The sequence below is a fragment of the Chinchilla lanigera genome, unplaced genomic scaffold (genome assembly GCF_000276665.1).
Source record: "Chinchilla lanigera isolate Chin_1 unplaced genomic scaffold, ChiLan1.0 scaffold00066, whole genome shotgun sequence".
Lineage (NCBI taxonomy): Eukaryota > Metazoa > Chordata > Mammalia > Rodentia > Chinchillidae > Chinchilla > Chinchilla lanigera.
This window is the reverse complement of record NW_004955467.1, coordinates 4,729,716-4,743,951: the sequence shown is the minus strand read 5'-3', so window position 1 is coordinate 4,743,951 and position 14,236 is coordinate 4,729,716. Positions and strand designations below refer to the sequence as shown.

At 40.0% G+C, this 14,236-nt stretch overlaps 1 protein-coding gene across 1 annotated transcript in view; it reads left to right on the top strand.

The window, feature by feature from the left end:
- The first annotated feature begins 513 nt into the window (after window positions 1-513).
- Myocd (myocardin) overlaps window positions 514-14,236 on the top strand; it is a 90,374-nt gene continuing 76,651 nt past the window's right edge. Inside the window, exon 1 of the mRNA XM_005399343.2 lies at window positions 514-896. Coding sequence (XP_005399400.1) covers window positions 842-896 — 55 coding nt within the window. The 5' untranslated portion in view covers window positions 514-841. The remainder of the gene's footprint in view (window positions 897-14,236) is intronic.

Below are 14,236 nucleotides of genomic sequence, written 5' to 3'. Positions count from 1 at the left end.
GGACAGGGAGGATAGGCACTCGGCGGGGCCGGCAGGTTTCTTTTCGGGGGATCCGGCTGACGTCCAAAGCGTGGCGTGCGGCAGTCCAGGGAGCGCGTCCCGTCTCCCGTCTGTGTGGCCGGGACGAGAGATGGCGCGTCCTCCTCGCAGGCAGAAAAGCCCTGGGGCGGAGAAGCCGGCTGCGCTGTCGGACCTGGCTGGGAGGGCCCGGCTGCGCCGCACCGCAGCCCCGCGCCACCTGCAAGCCCCGGCGCGTCGCCGCCTCCTGTCCTGCCTGGCTGTGCAGCTCCCTCAGCTCAGCCCTGAGGGGACCCAGGACCCCGAGCCCTCCGTGCCCCCGACCCCGGGCCCTCCGTCCCGCCCTCCGCACCTCGCCGCTTCTCGGCCCGCAGCAAAGAGTTAAGACCGGCCGCCGAGACTCCCCTGGCCGCGAGGTCCCCAGGCGCCGCTCGCCTCTCCTGATTGGCCGAGAGCCTGTCAGTAGTAAAGAGTATCAGATAGCAAATTTGGGACCTTCATAAAGGCGTGGTGGCGTTACTCCGCAATCGCCGGCAGCCTATGACATCAGCCAGGAACGCCTGGGATGCCGCGGCTCCTGGCAGGCCTCAAGGGAGGAGGGTCCTGCCGGCTAAGAGTTAATTAGCCCCGCAGAGCGAGGGGGGAGGCGCCAGTTTTCAGGGGACACCGGCTGCCACTGTATGTTCTCCTACCCAGGGGAGCTCACAGAGAGTTGGATGAATTCTGGGTTGTTAACTGCGGTCAGCTGGGCTCCCGGGAGCCTGTTCCTGGTGGAAAACAGGGGGCGTCTGGCAAAGGGACCAGCGGCTTGCTGAGACGCACCATGACACTTCTGGGGTCTGAGCATTCTTTGCTGATTAGAAGCAAGTTCAGATCAGGTAGGGCTAAGGCGTTTAGCATTTCTTCTTAAACTTTCCTCTTTTGTGATTCTCAACTCTAGAACCGCTCTCCAATAAATATCTCGAAGCCCGCCGTGGCTACCTCAGCTCTGTTCCCCAGAAGCACATTTTGGAGGCGGAGAATTTTATTTGACTTTGGGAGCCTTTCATGTCTTCCGTTACAAATGCTTTCAGTTGTGGAGTGTGGATTTTGTTTGTGGCTAGGCCAATTCTTTTACCTCCTGGTATTTTTCCCTGTATCTGTGAATAGAAATTTTGGAGCGGGTATGTCCAAAGAGAGCTCTGAAAATGAACAGATAAGGAGTTTCAAGTTTGGGAACGGTGGAACGTTCAGTTAAAATTTCTGAGAAGATGAACCTGGTCTTGTGTATTAGGTACAAGGGTCACTTAAAATGTAGCTAATCAAAACAAATGTATTTCCCAAAAAAGTCACTTGGGGGAAGTAAAAATAGCAAATTTGGAGTACACCAAGAATTTAAAATGACATCACTGTAGGGGAAAAAAAAAAAATCCAGTGCCACAAATATTTTTTCCCAAACCATCTGATATTTATAAATGGAGAATTTTCTCCCAAATTTCTGTGTTAGTGGCACATAGAGAAACTTTCCAAAGGATGCTGAGGAGAGGTGAGTGGAAGGGAGAGATGGGACTCTAGCTGCTCCTTCTGAAGGGGTTGTGCACACGCGTCTTAGGTAGCAGTATGTGGATTCCCATGCTTAGGCAGGTGACACTTGACTGCTTAAGTTCTTCAGTAGCTCTGTATATATTGTTGGTTTTATAACAGTAGTAACAACCCACTCAGTAGAGGCAGAACACCTGCTTAGAAGATGGATTGCTGTTCTAAGAGCTCAGATGTGAACCTTCCGCGTAACAGGTGTCAGCAAGATGCTGGTGTGGTTTGTTGAGCTGTTTCTCTCAGCCTTTGCAAATGGTGCTGCACAGTGGTTTCACTAGGAAAGGATGGTTCCAAAAATGAGAAAAATAGGTGTTGGGAGGCAAGGGTCATCCATAACTTCCTTTGCTGCTCCTGGGTTTTAGGTGTCTATGGAACTGGTTGAAGATTTGTTGTTCTTGCACTGTTGAACCAAGTTGAAAAGTCAAGAGCTTGGGCAACTACAAGTCATGGTGCCACTGAGGCCAAGGAACAGGTGTGGTAACCGCAAGCCACAAGGGTCTGCAATGGATTAAATCCTTCCTTTCCTTTCCACAAGGTGAGGCGGTTGGTATGTTAATCAGCCAGAGACCTCGCCACCATTGGTAGTTTGCTTAAAACTGCAAGGCAACACTGCCACCTTTCTGAAGAAGAGAGGATGTAGATCTGTATGCCTGAAAGTATGCATTTCAAAGGCTCCCTTGCAGGTCCCCTGTGGGGGGTGGTGAGGGGCTGGATCATCTCTGAAAGGAATTTGGTGATGTGCCTGCTTGAAGACTTGCAAAATAAATGTACCAAAGGAATCCTTCCTTCAGTTAAAGTGCAGCGGAATGGCAATTTTTGCACTGCTCTCAATTTCTATCTCCAGGGCTTTGTGGAGTCCTGGGCTCTTCCAGGTAGATGCTGCAGCCCCTGAATCTAGAGTTCAGAGAATTGAAGTCTCTCCCCCGGCTGCCCGATTTAAGGCTGCACAGGCCCGTTGTGTCATAAGGAAGAATAGCTTGGGGAAAACATGATATAGAAGCAGATGCAGCCTAGTTTAATCCTTCATCCTTTTATAAACAGGGAAGCAGAAGTTTGGAAATGGGCAAAGTGGTTTGGGCATCTGGGACACAAGGGCTGATAATCTCTCAAAAGACAAAAACAAAAAGAGTAGCATGTAAAACTTAGAAAATGTAACACTGAAGGTTGTAGCTATTCTTTCTGGATATAATTATAACATTAGCTGAACCAGCGCTGAGGTCTGGTTGGCAGCATGCTAATAAGAGGGCCTCTGTCTAAGCCCTCTCAGCTTATTCTGTAGCGAACAGTGACTAAAAAGGGGCCCTTCTGTGTTTTGATTCCTCCATGTCTTCTTCCTTCTCCTCCTCCTTCCTTTCTTTCATGAGCCATTCAAACAGTGAACTCATTAAACTGTTTCTGCCTCACTGTAAATCTTTACTTCAATTACGTATCTTATAAAAGTATCTCAAAAATAAATGTAACTAAATTGCTTTCTGATTATAGCAACTGAGACTCTCTGTGATAGGGCTTGTTCATAAGCAAGCGGTTAACCCCTTTCACCCTGAAGTTGACATGAATGGCAGCAACATCTTACCAACTTTCCATAAGCTAGAATCGAGTGGCCTTGGGATTAGGTACAAAATCATGCTGCAGGGCCGGTCAGCTCTGAAAGTTTACATGTACAAACAGGTTTAGTGATACAAAGTCGTCTTATCTGACAGGCAGCAGGGAGTCATGTTGGAGTCTGTGGGTCTTGGGCCAGACTATCTGAGATTTTAGCAGTCACCTCCACTTATTTACTAGCTGTATGACCTTGAACCTTAGGTAAGTTACATAATTCTCTGTGCCTTAACTCGTTTCACCTGAACAGTGAGAGCGGCTGTACAGTTGTTGTGAGAATTAAGTGTGACATGCAAGTAGGCTTCTTAAAACGAATGCCGAGCACAGAGTGAGCCCTAGTGACTAATTAGTATTCTGTTGCTACTATTAATGGATAGTGGGATGCACTACTGTTCACTTCTCCCTGGATCTTGGTTATTTAATCTCTAGATGTCCAAAATGAAATAGGTGATTTGTTTAGACCCTTTCATTATGATTCTCTGAAGATACGTAGAGCTTATCTGGAAACAAGTAAAATGGCATCACTGTGATGGCCATAAACCACTGCAGTTTACTAAATTTAATGAGTGTTGCTAACTGATTGTATTTTTTCAGTTTTAATCTTGTTGTTCTTTTTTCAGTACTGGGAATTGAACCCAGGGCCTTTGTACTGAGCTACATCCCAAGCTGTTTTTATAATGTTTGAGACAGTATCTCACTAAGTTGCCTAGGCTGGGCTTAAACTTGCAATTCCCCTGCCTCAGCTGCCCAGAGTACTGGAATTAGAGGCATGTGCCACCACAGCAGGCTTCTAGTCGTTATTTGTTCAATGTCTATACTCAGTATGACTGTCAAAGTTTTCCCCTAAGATCAGGCCCTGTGTCCTATGAAATTGAAGTACATATACATATGTGTGCAGACACACATGCATGGATCACAGGTACAGCAAGACATCCAGTAATGGATTTTACTCTTAAAGAACTATGTGCTTCTTTCCCCTTTTTCTCTTGTCTGTTGCCTATCTCATACAACCCGAACAAAGACAAACTCTGGTACCTACCACTTCCCGGCCCTCATTTCTCACAAGTGTAACTTTGTCAGATTTTGCAATTAAAAATACAAAATACCTAGATTAACTTGAATTTTAGACAAATTAACATAATATATAATTTTTAAGTATCCAGCAACAGTTACAATATACTTTTATCTGGAAGTCAGGTTTCATTGGGCACTCAGTATAGCATTTTGTTGTTGACCCTCCCTGCAATCCTAATGGTTTTTGGTCAACATTTTCTGTTGCTCTACCTGCTATCCCCTCAAACTCTTGAGATTCTGAACTAGTCTCCCAACATTCCCTAAGATCACAGTTTTTATATTTTAGACAAGAAAGCAAAAGACTCAGAATAAGGAGAGGGAAACATGAGAAGTAATGCCGAGCCCCTTAGAGCAGAACAGCACATGGGACAAGGAAAAGCATAGATTTGCTTTGGCTTTGTGGCAAGGAGGAAGATAAGCTCAGCAGACAGCTGGTGCTCAGGCAGCACAAGCTCCAGGAGTTAGAGCTGCAGCTAAAAGAAGCTGAGGTGTATTTAAAGAAGACAGTTAATACACGGTGGTGGAACTCAGCTGAATATCAGGTAGTGGAACACATGTGCTCTCTCTTCTCCTTCCTTGGCTGTGCCCAGGATCAGGCAGGCCTCCAGTATCTGCAATTGGTTGCTTGTCCTTCCAGGGACAGTGTGAGACATCTCAGCAGGATTCTGGGCTAATCCCTCTCTGTTCTTTCTCTATTCTTCGGCTTGTAGAGAACTGAAAATGTCTGCTGATTCCTACTTTTAGCTTAACATCTCTGGTGCCAAATTTTCTCTCTCATACATTTAGGTTGTTGGATCAACAGTTGATCCCCTAGTTTTCACCATATTGGACACTAAGGAAAAATTTTCTTCATGAGCTCAAAAGAGTCTAGTCCCTGGTATTACCTTCACTATTAATTAGTTTTATAGCTTAAGACAAACAGTTTCACCTGGAAGAATAACTTTTCCATAATATGTATATATAATTTAATTGACAGTTTTAGATCTCATTTTCATCAGTTACACACTGCAGGATCTTCATCCCTAAAGTTGCTTCCAACTCTAAGATTTCATAGTTTCTTTTTTTTTTTTTTTTTTTTTTTTTGGTTTTTCTCTGGTACCGGGAACCGAACTCACAACCTTGCACTTGCCAGGCAGGCGCTTTTGCCGCTGAGCTAAATCCCCAGCCTCAGATTTCATAGTTTCTTATGTGAATAGCTATTAACTACTTTTGAAAAGTTTTAAAGGCTATAAGTTTAATAAAAGCATTGCCATGTGAGAGTAAAAGTAGCTGAACTTTGAATGATGAGTTGTATTTTTAATCCTAAATGGGGATTTTAAATCTTCTTTGAAAGCCAAAGGCAGATTATGTATGTTACCAGTCTCCCATGAGGATGGTATTTATTATGTATCACAAACATACCAATTTTAAAAATGCCTTAAAAAATCAGAATGATTCCAGGTCAGGCTCAGGTCACCTCCTTGACACTTCTCCCCGCTCTTCCTGTCTGATCACACTGGATTCACTCACAAACCATCTGCCCCCCACTCCTTGTCTGAATCACTTCCTCAAGAACCCCAGCAACCACCTTCCCTGTCCACTTTACCCATGGCTCTTATAACTGTTGGGCTGGCTAAACATTTTGTTTATTGGATATTTGTCCATGAGAGCTGAAAGAAATTCTTGCTTGTTTGTTGTTCACTCTCTTTGTTCTCTAGGACCTAGAAAGTGCATGGATAGAGAAGCTAAAGATGCACGTCAAGAGTGGGGGCGTTCCTCAGTGGTGAAGCACTAATCTAGTGTGCATAGGCCCTGGGTTCCATCCCCAGAGCTACCAAAAAAATTAAATAGTTTTTATCATTCCCCCAAAGACTATGCAAAAACAGTAAAATTAAATAATATATAATTGTTTTAGGTGCGTGCTCACGTGTGTGTGTCTTGAAACTAGAAAAAAAGGTACCAGAGGATAAGAAAATATAAATACAAAATTCTGAGCAGTAGCAATGTGAGAGAGGCTACATGAAGGGCATGGCCCAAAGGTGTTGATACTGTTATTGATATTATTATTGATACTGCTATTCATTGATACTGTTCTTAGGGTTGACAGTAGTTATACATGTATTTATTATTAAGAAAATTAATTAAACAGGGGTCACTTATGAGCCAGTGATGATGGTGTAACAGTTATCATGGACCAGGGATTATGACTAATCCAGTTCTGTCTACCTTAGTTCCTTTTTTAAAAATGTTTAAATATCTTAAGGTCAGAAATAAACATTCATCTTTTATCTACTACAATACATGACAGAAACAGTCAGTAAACCTTTGTCAAATTGGGTTGAGCCAAACTGAATGGATTCTAATCTAATTGCATTAAAGAAAAACAGAAACACATGACAGAAGTAAAAGTGGTCACCACAGTGTAGGAATTGTACATGTTTCAGAAAAGTCCACCTGAGTAGGAGACATGGGAACACCACCAGCAAGGCTCCACTAGCTATCTGCTGGACTATGAACAAACATCTTGCACTTCTGTGCAGGTGGGTGAGGAACCAGCAGGTGCCCTTCTCGGGTATTGGCTTGCTGAGGGCTGTTCCTCGTGTCTTGTGGGTAGAGCACAGGAGGAGCCCATCATGTTCAAGCTGACTCTATGGTCCCAGGAAAGTCCACCCACAGTATGCAGCTCTGTTTCCACATTGGTGAAGTAATTAATGGTCTTTGCAGTCCCTGACCCTCTGGAGGAAAGCTCCCTCTGCAAATACAAGGGGTGATCAAAATATCTGGTGAATGTTTAAATTTCAAAAAATTGATTACTGTAAAAAATACTCCCTTTAATCCTTAAAACATTCCCCTGCCCTTCAAACACACTTATCTCATCATCCTTGCAGTTTCTAAAGCATTTTTGAAAGTTTTCATTTGTGAGTGTCTTTACCAGGTGTGATTGAAAAAAAATGCAGTGCCTGCTGCTACTGCTACTGAGTGCCATCTAGTGAAAAGGCAAGTTCATAAAAACAGTGTTTCTTCCTCTACCTTACTCAGTGGCTGTGGCACTGTGCAAATTCTGGCTCTTTCCCAAAGTCAAAAATGACCATGAAAGGTAAACACTTTGAATTGATTCAGGACATCAAGGCAGCCGTGAGAATGCAACTAAAGACACTCACAAAAGAAGACTTCCAGAAGCTCTTCAGAAAGTGGCGAGAATGATGGGATAAGCGACCAAGCGAGGGGCAGTATTTTGAGAGGGATTAATGACAATGCATCTTTTACTGCCATACCTTTTTAAAATTTAAACGTTCGCCATATTTTTCAGTCTTCCCTTGTATTAAGTGTTTCCTTTACAGAAGGAATTCCTATTCACCCGGTGGGAATGGATTACTGGACTTGGTGGCATGTGAATTGCACAACAAAGAAGCATAGAGCAGTTAAAAGGTTTTGATGGACATAAATAGGATTAACAACAATAACAACAACCATTAGCCAAATAGTTTTGCAACTTTGTGATTTTAGTACTTAGAGTTTCAATTTTATTAAGCAGGTAGTGCTTACTTTTTCCAGAATAGCTAGTAAATCAAGCTCTACTTAATCAGATTTGTATCATTAGTCGTAGATAAAAAAGAAAGAGGTCTCCAAATTTTGTTAAAACAAGATGTATCCTTTATTCCCAGAAATTTACAATAAATAAGGCTGATTCTTATCTTTTATTTTTTCAGAGCACCACAAAAATGCCCTCTGGAAACTTTGAAGGGAGAATAATGTCTTTCTTTGCTCCCACTAGTGAGGGAAGATAAATTCTTTTTCCCTTGTTGGAGTGCTTCTCTTATCAGTACAATCACTCTGATGTTTGCTGTATTCAGCCACCCTAGATCAGTAGAAAAGCAGAATTTAAAGTGAATTAAGTCGCTGTAATATGGTACAATGTATCAGGTTCTCTCATGTATGAGAAGTTGGCTATCACTTGATATGTATAGCAATGATGAGCTGATACCCAAAGTCTCACATACTTAGTACACTTGATCCACGCCTCCATGTGGCACCCCAGTTTGGACTAATGAGTAAGTTTTCCATTTCTCAATCTACATCTTTCCCAAGGGCCTTTATAAGAAGCACAAAGACATCAGGTTTTTTCTCATAAGATATAACCATTTAACCCCAGGAAATATTCCCATTTCACAGATGAGGTGAAACGTTCCTTTTTCCCTATTCCCAGAAATAATCCCCTTTAGGAAGCTGGTCAACTATTTCTTCCTTTTGACTGGTGGGGCTGGTTTTTCAATTGAAGTAAAGTTCTACATGGAATTTTTTGATACTAAAGCTCTAGACAAGGCACTAAGTCTCCAAAAAGGATTAAATTTAGAAAATGCTATTTATTATTAATCAAACAATAATCTCATTATTTTAATTTCTTTATTATTTGCGTTCCCTTTCTATCCTTGTCCAGGTACATAAAGATATTTACAAGATTATAATCAGAATACATGTGTAAGTTTATACCCAGTTTTTTTATCAGTAATAATGTCCTAAGTATTTTTTCAGGTTGTTCCATGGGAAGGTAATTCGTACCTTAAAACTGTATTATAAACTGGGCGTGGTGGCACACACCTGTACTCCCAGCACTTGGGAGGCTGAGGCAGGAGGATTGTTGAGAGTTCGAGACCAGCATGGGCTACAAAGTGAGCTCAAGGCCAGCCTCAACTGCATAGTGAGACCCTGTCTCAAAAAAAAGACAAAAAAAAAAAAAAAAAAGACTGTATTATATTCCAATAAGTAAGTGTATGGTAATTTACTAAAACTTTCCCACTTGCATTGAAAAATTAAGCCAGTTATAATTTTATAGAATAGAGAACACTACAGTGAAAATGGTTATACTAACACTATGAAATCCTTTGTGCAAAGGAAGAGAATTTTTTTTTGTAGGTGATAAATGTTTGCCCTAGACCCATTTCTCTAGGTTATGAATGTGTGGCCCTACAGTAGAACTGACTCAGTCACCTTGTATATTTTCCAGTAGTTACTGGTACTTAATGAACCTTTCATGTATTTTCTATAGAGAATGAGAAAGAACATTAGCAATAGTTTGTTTGGAAACTTCTATGTGATCTGCTCTTTGGGGTCTGCATCTTACCAGAGAGGACTGATGCTTCCACAACGTAGGACTAGGTGTTCTTAAACCTGTCATCTGGGGCTCTGCTGTTACATCATTTAGTCCTTACAAAAATATGAGCATGGTCATCCTCATTTTATAGATGAAGCAGCTGAAACTCAGAGATGTCAAATGACTTTGAGGCCAGATATGAATCTTTTCTCCACTGTACCATGGTGGCCATTTCTGTTATATCCTAGATCTTCCTCCTTTTGCCTCGCCTCCTTGCACATGCACATGCCCTGTGCCCAAAGGATTTAGTAGATATCTTCCTGGACTGCAGCTCCAGGGATTGACCCAATTGTTGTAATGTCACTGGTTCCCTAAATAGTAATTTATCAGGCTGCCTGCTTCTAGTACTAATTAATCTTTACATTGTACATACCATATCTCAAAATTATAAGATTTTTAATAAAATTTGACTAGTACATTGCAATTTATTTAAGTAGAAAAATTCAGGAAATTTTTGAAATCCAAAGCAGCAATTGCTCTATGGTGTTAAATACACAAAAATACATAGTAATTACTATTCTTTTTTTGAAACATGTCTCACTTAAATAACTAATATTTTGAGTAAACAGAAAAATATCATCATTGGACCAAAACTGTGTATATAGAAAGAAGGTAAATTTAACCTCTGATGATAACAGCTGCTAAATTCATAATAAAATATATAGTGAAGGTGTGTTGGGGAAGTGGACTATTTGGGAAAAACTGACTCAGGTATTTTGTAATAAACATTAAAATAAATTTCATATGAATTAAAAGCCACAGAGATCTATAATACATTAAAATAGAACAACAGAATAATCTTATAATCTTGGAGTGGTCCAAGCCTTCCATTCATATCTCCCAGAGTAGAAATAAAGAAGGATAGTTTGGTCACTTAAAAAGTTTAAAAATTTTCATTAAAAACATCACCACAAGAAATGTAACAGTCAAATAGGAGACTGAAAAAGAATCCTTGAATGTATATATGAGACAAAGTTATTTTAAAAAAACTTATACAAACAATAAAATTAAAAGCAAACAACCTAACAGAAGACAATTCAAGGAGGAGAAATGGTTGTACACACAGGACATACCCTCAATTAACATTCAAGAAAATGCAAATGAAATACCAATATACTATTTTTTCATATTTCACATGATCTAAAACTTTAAATATTGGTAACATGAAGTGCTGGGCAAGCATACAAAGTGACCACACCTATGTTGTTGGTGAACAACCTTAACAAACTCTTACAGAATAAATAAACTATTTTGATTGACTTTTCCATGAGCTTTACTATCAACAAACATACTTCAAGCTACTTAATCTAAAGAAGTACCTGTAGGCCCATGTACTTTCAGTGCAACATAATGCATAATGTCTAACTCAAAAAACAGGACAACATAAACGTCCAACCAGAGGGGGATGGGCAATTAAATTATGATGCAATCATACTATGAAATACAATAATATAGAATACAAAATAAGAAATAATAAAATTCTATATGAACAGGCATGGAAAGAGTTCCAAGATACATAGTTAACATTTTTTAAAGTAGATTATGGCACAATCAGGCAATATATTTTGATTTGTGTGTTTTTTTTTAATCTATAGAGAAAAAACAAGAAAAACTACAAGAACGAAAAAAGCTAAATGACATATGTCAAACTGTACATAATGATATCCAGGGGTATGGACATTTTTTTTTCCATTTAAATCCTTGAAGATAAGTGTATTTATATTTAGGTAATTTTAAATATGCCTATTTTAAAGAGAAATTCATACCATAATTGTGGTGAGGAATAGCACATTTTTGCAAGTCTTTAATCATATATATACAAACTCAAGTGTGAATTTAAAGGGTACAAATTCTAAAGTTAATTTGATTATACATTTTAAGCCTCTGAACGGATGCAGAATATTAGGTGACAGAGATACTAGACTCTAAATTGTAAATTTAATACCCCCCCACAGCATATACAGTCACACACACACACACACAAAGTATAGTAAATTCTATATATTTATATGAGGTTCATACTTGACTATAAGGTAATAAGGTAAGAAAATTCTTTTAAGAGTTGAAATATTTTAAACCCAAGTGGGAATCAGAACACACCATAAACAAACATATCAACATAATTTTTCCTATGTTCTGTTTTATATTCTTTAGTTAGATTATTTACTCAATGTCTCCTATATGTCCTACTATATCATAACAGGGATGAGTTTGTTAATAAATTGCTGGGCCAAGTAATATGTTTGTTTCCACCTTCTGTGCTAGGCAGATGGGGGAGGGGGAGGAACTTGCCATATCGGAGGAGCTGCTGAGTGGGGACTTGACTGAGCACCTGGGAGCTTTAAATTGTCCTCACATTCCCAGTAATACGGGAGTATGTTCGAGCTGCAACCAAGAAAGCTTGCTCCTCAACCAGGAGACAAAAAAACCCACAACCTTAATACTAATCTGCAGTAGGTCCCTATCCGAAGTTGCACTTTCTGCAGCTTGATCAGTGATGGCCTGAAAATATTAAATGGATAGCGCCGATACTGAAACCCCTGCTGAGGGTATCAGTCTAACCCACCCGGCAGTATGGCACACAGATGCAAAAGAAAGACAGAGAGAGAATATTCTGCAGGCGAGGAGCTATGGGATGACCCAATGTTCTCTGTGGAACAAAGGCCTGGTCCCCAAAAGCTCATGGCTTTTATTGGTATCAGTCAGGGAGGTGGGTGGGGATCCCTGCAGAGTGTATAGGGAAAAGAAACTCTGTAGCCTAGCAGGCACAGAGCCCCTCAATTTAGCAATGCACAGATGTTTTGATGTATGAAAGGCGGGCACCGTTACTGCCAGTAACATTTGTTTCGATATAGCCAGCTCTACGATCTCAGTAAATGCGGTGAAAGAGAGATCAGGGACAGGTTGTGGCAAGGACTTTCTTTCTCAGGAGAGAGCAGCGTGGGGTCTCCCATAGCCAGAAGTAAGAAATTTATAAGTTTTAAGTAGCTTTTGGTATACTGTATTTTTATAGTTGTTTTATTTTACTATTGTACTCTCACAAATCTCCCACTGTACCTAACTTAGAGATGAAACTTTACCATTGGCATGTATGTAGGAAAAAACACAGCATCAGTAGAGGTCAGCACTACTTGCAATTTTAGGCATCTACCAGGAGTCTCAGAAAATATCCCCTGTGATAAGGGGAAATAACATACACTGGAAAATTTCAATTTATCTCTTTTGGCAAAGGTCCTGAAGCGGGCTAACTGGGGCTAAAATCCTGGTTGCAGCCTTACGGCTTATATGAACTTAGGTGTGTGTCTTAAGCACTGGAACTTCTATGTCTGTTTGTAAATATGGGAACAACAGTCTGCCTTGTTGGAAATCTGGGGATGTTTTAGTGAAAAACCTTGCAAAAAGTGTTTGACAAAGTGAGGAATGTGCTTCTATACTCAATAAGTGCTAGCTATCTAATTCTCACATGAATAGTAACTGTATATTAATTTTCATTATACCAATGCTTCTATGACTGCTATGATATGTTAATTCACAAATATTTTAAAATAATTTCTATATTATCATAAAATTGATTCTAAAGTAGCAACACCTGGCTTCTCATGATAATCTCAGGATTTGCTGCCTGTCCATGGTAATAAACATATTTTGTTATTATAGAATTTATATTGTATTCCATAGGCTTTTATACACAGATCATCACTTATTTTCTCCTTTTCACTAAAAAAAAAAAAAGGTTTGAAGAAAGCACTATTATTTTCCTCATCATTCAAGAGGGGTGGTTTTTATTCTGGATCTGGTCTTTTCCCTTCTGAAGAGAATACCAGCCTTATCAGGGTCCCAGCAAGGTCACCACTGGCTATTAGGATTAGCAAAGGCTTATGGTTGTTTTTCTAGCAATGTCAGGAACTTCTTGTCTTAGATTTGAAAATACTGTTCTGTCTAAAAATAAAACCAAGAAGAACTCTCTTCATATAGAACAAAGTTCGGGAGCAGCCAGCTGTTACAGCAGTCTGCTAGGCGGTAACACCATATATTAAACTCCTCCTCCTTCACCAAGACTGACCATGTCAGTTAGCGTGTTTTTACTTGTTTATCAACTCTGTGAGTTTACAAAACTGATTGTGAGGATGAGGAGACCTAGGTTCAGAGACACAAAGAAATTGATCCAGGGCTCCCAGGAGATTTTGAACTAGAATGTTAGTGTCTAGACTTCCAGGACAAAGTTTACCAAACGGTCCCAAGAGAAACGGGCAGCCCAGAAGAAACACAGACAGAGCTGGAAGACAGACGTATGCCTGGCATTTCACCCAGTTTCTCTCTCAACAAAGGGCTCCTGCTGCTCCAAGGCATCTTCCCACATGGCAGCCATCAACACTGGCTTCAAGATAGAGACAAAAGTGTTCTTAAATGTTGTGTTTGGTTGCTTTAACACCTGTGTCTAATAGTAGAGCCAGGATTGTTTTCTAGATTATCAGTATATAGTATAATACATACTAAATATGATGTAAACTTCTATATTATTTTACCTTTGGTTGTATGTATATGCCTACATACATATATAATGTATATATAATATATGCATATGAGATATATATTATGAAGAGGTTCAAGATTTATTTTTAAAGATGCTCTTTGCATTGCTATATGTAGTACTACAAAAAAAATGGAGAGAAAATTTTGAATGTTACTATTCACAAAAGGCAAATGTTTTAATACATCAAAAATTGGATATGACATGTACATTAAATATGGTACTTTCAGAATAAGGAGATGCAAAGATGTTCATAATGCAAGAGAAAGCTTTCAAAGTAGTGTATATAACACAATCCCAATTCTGCA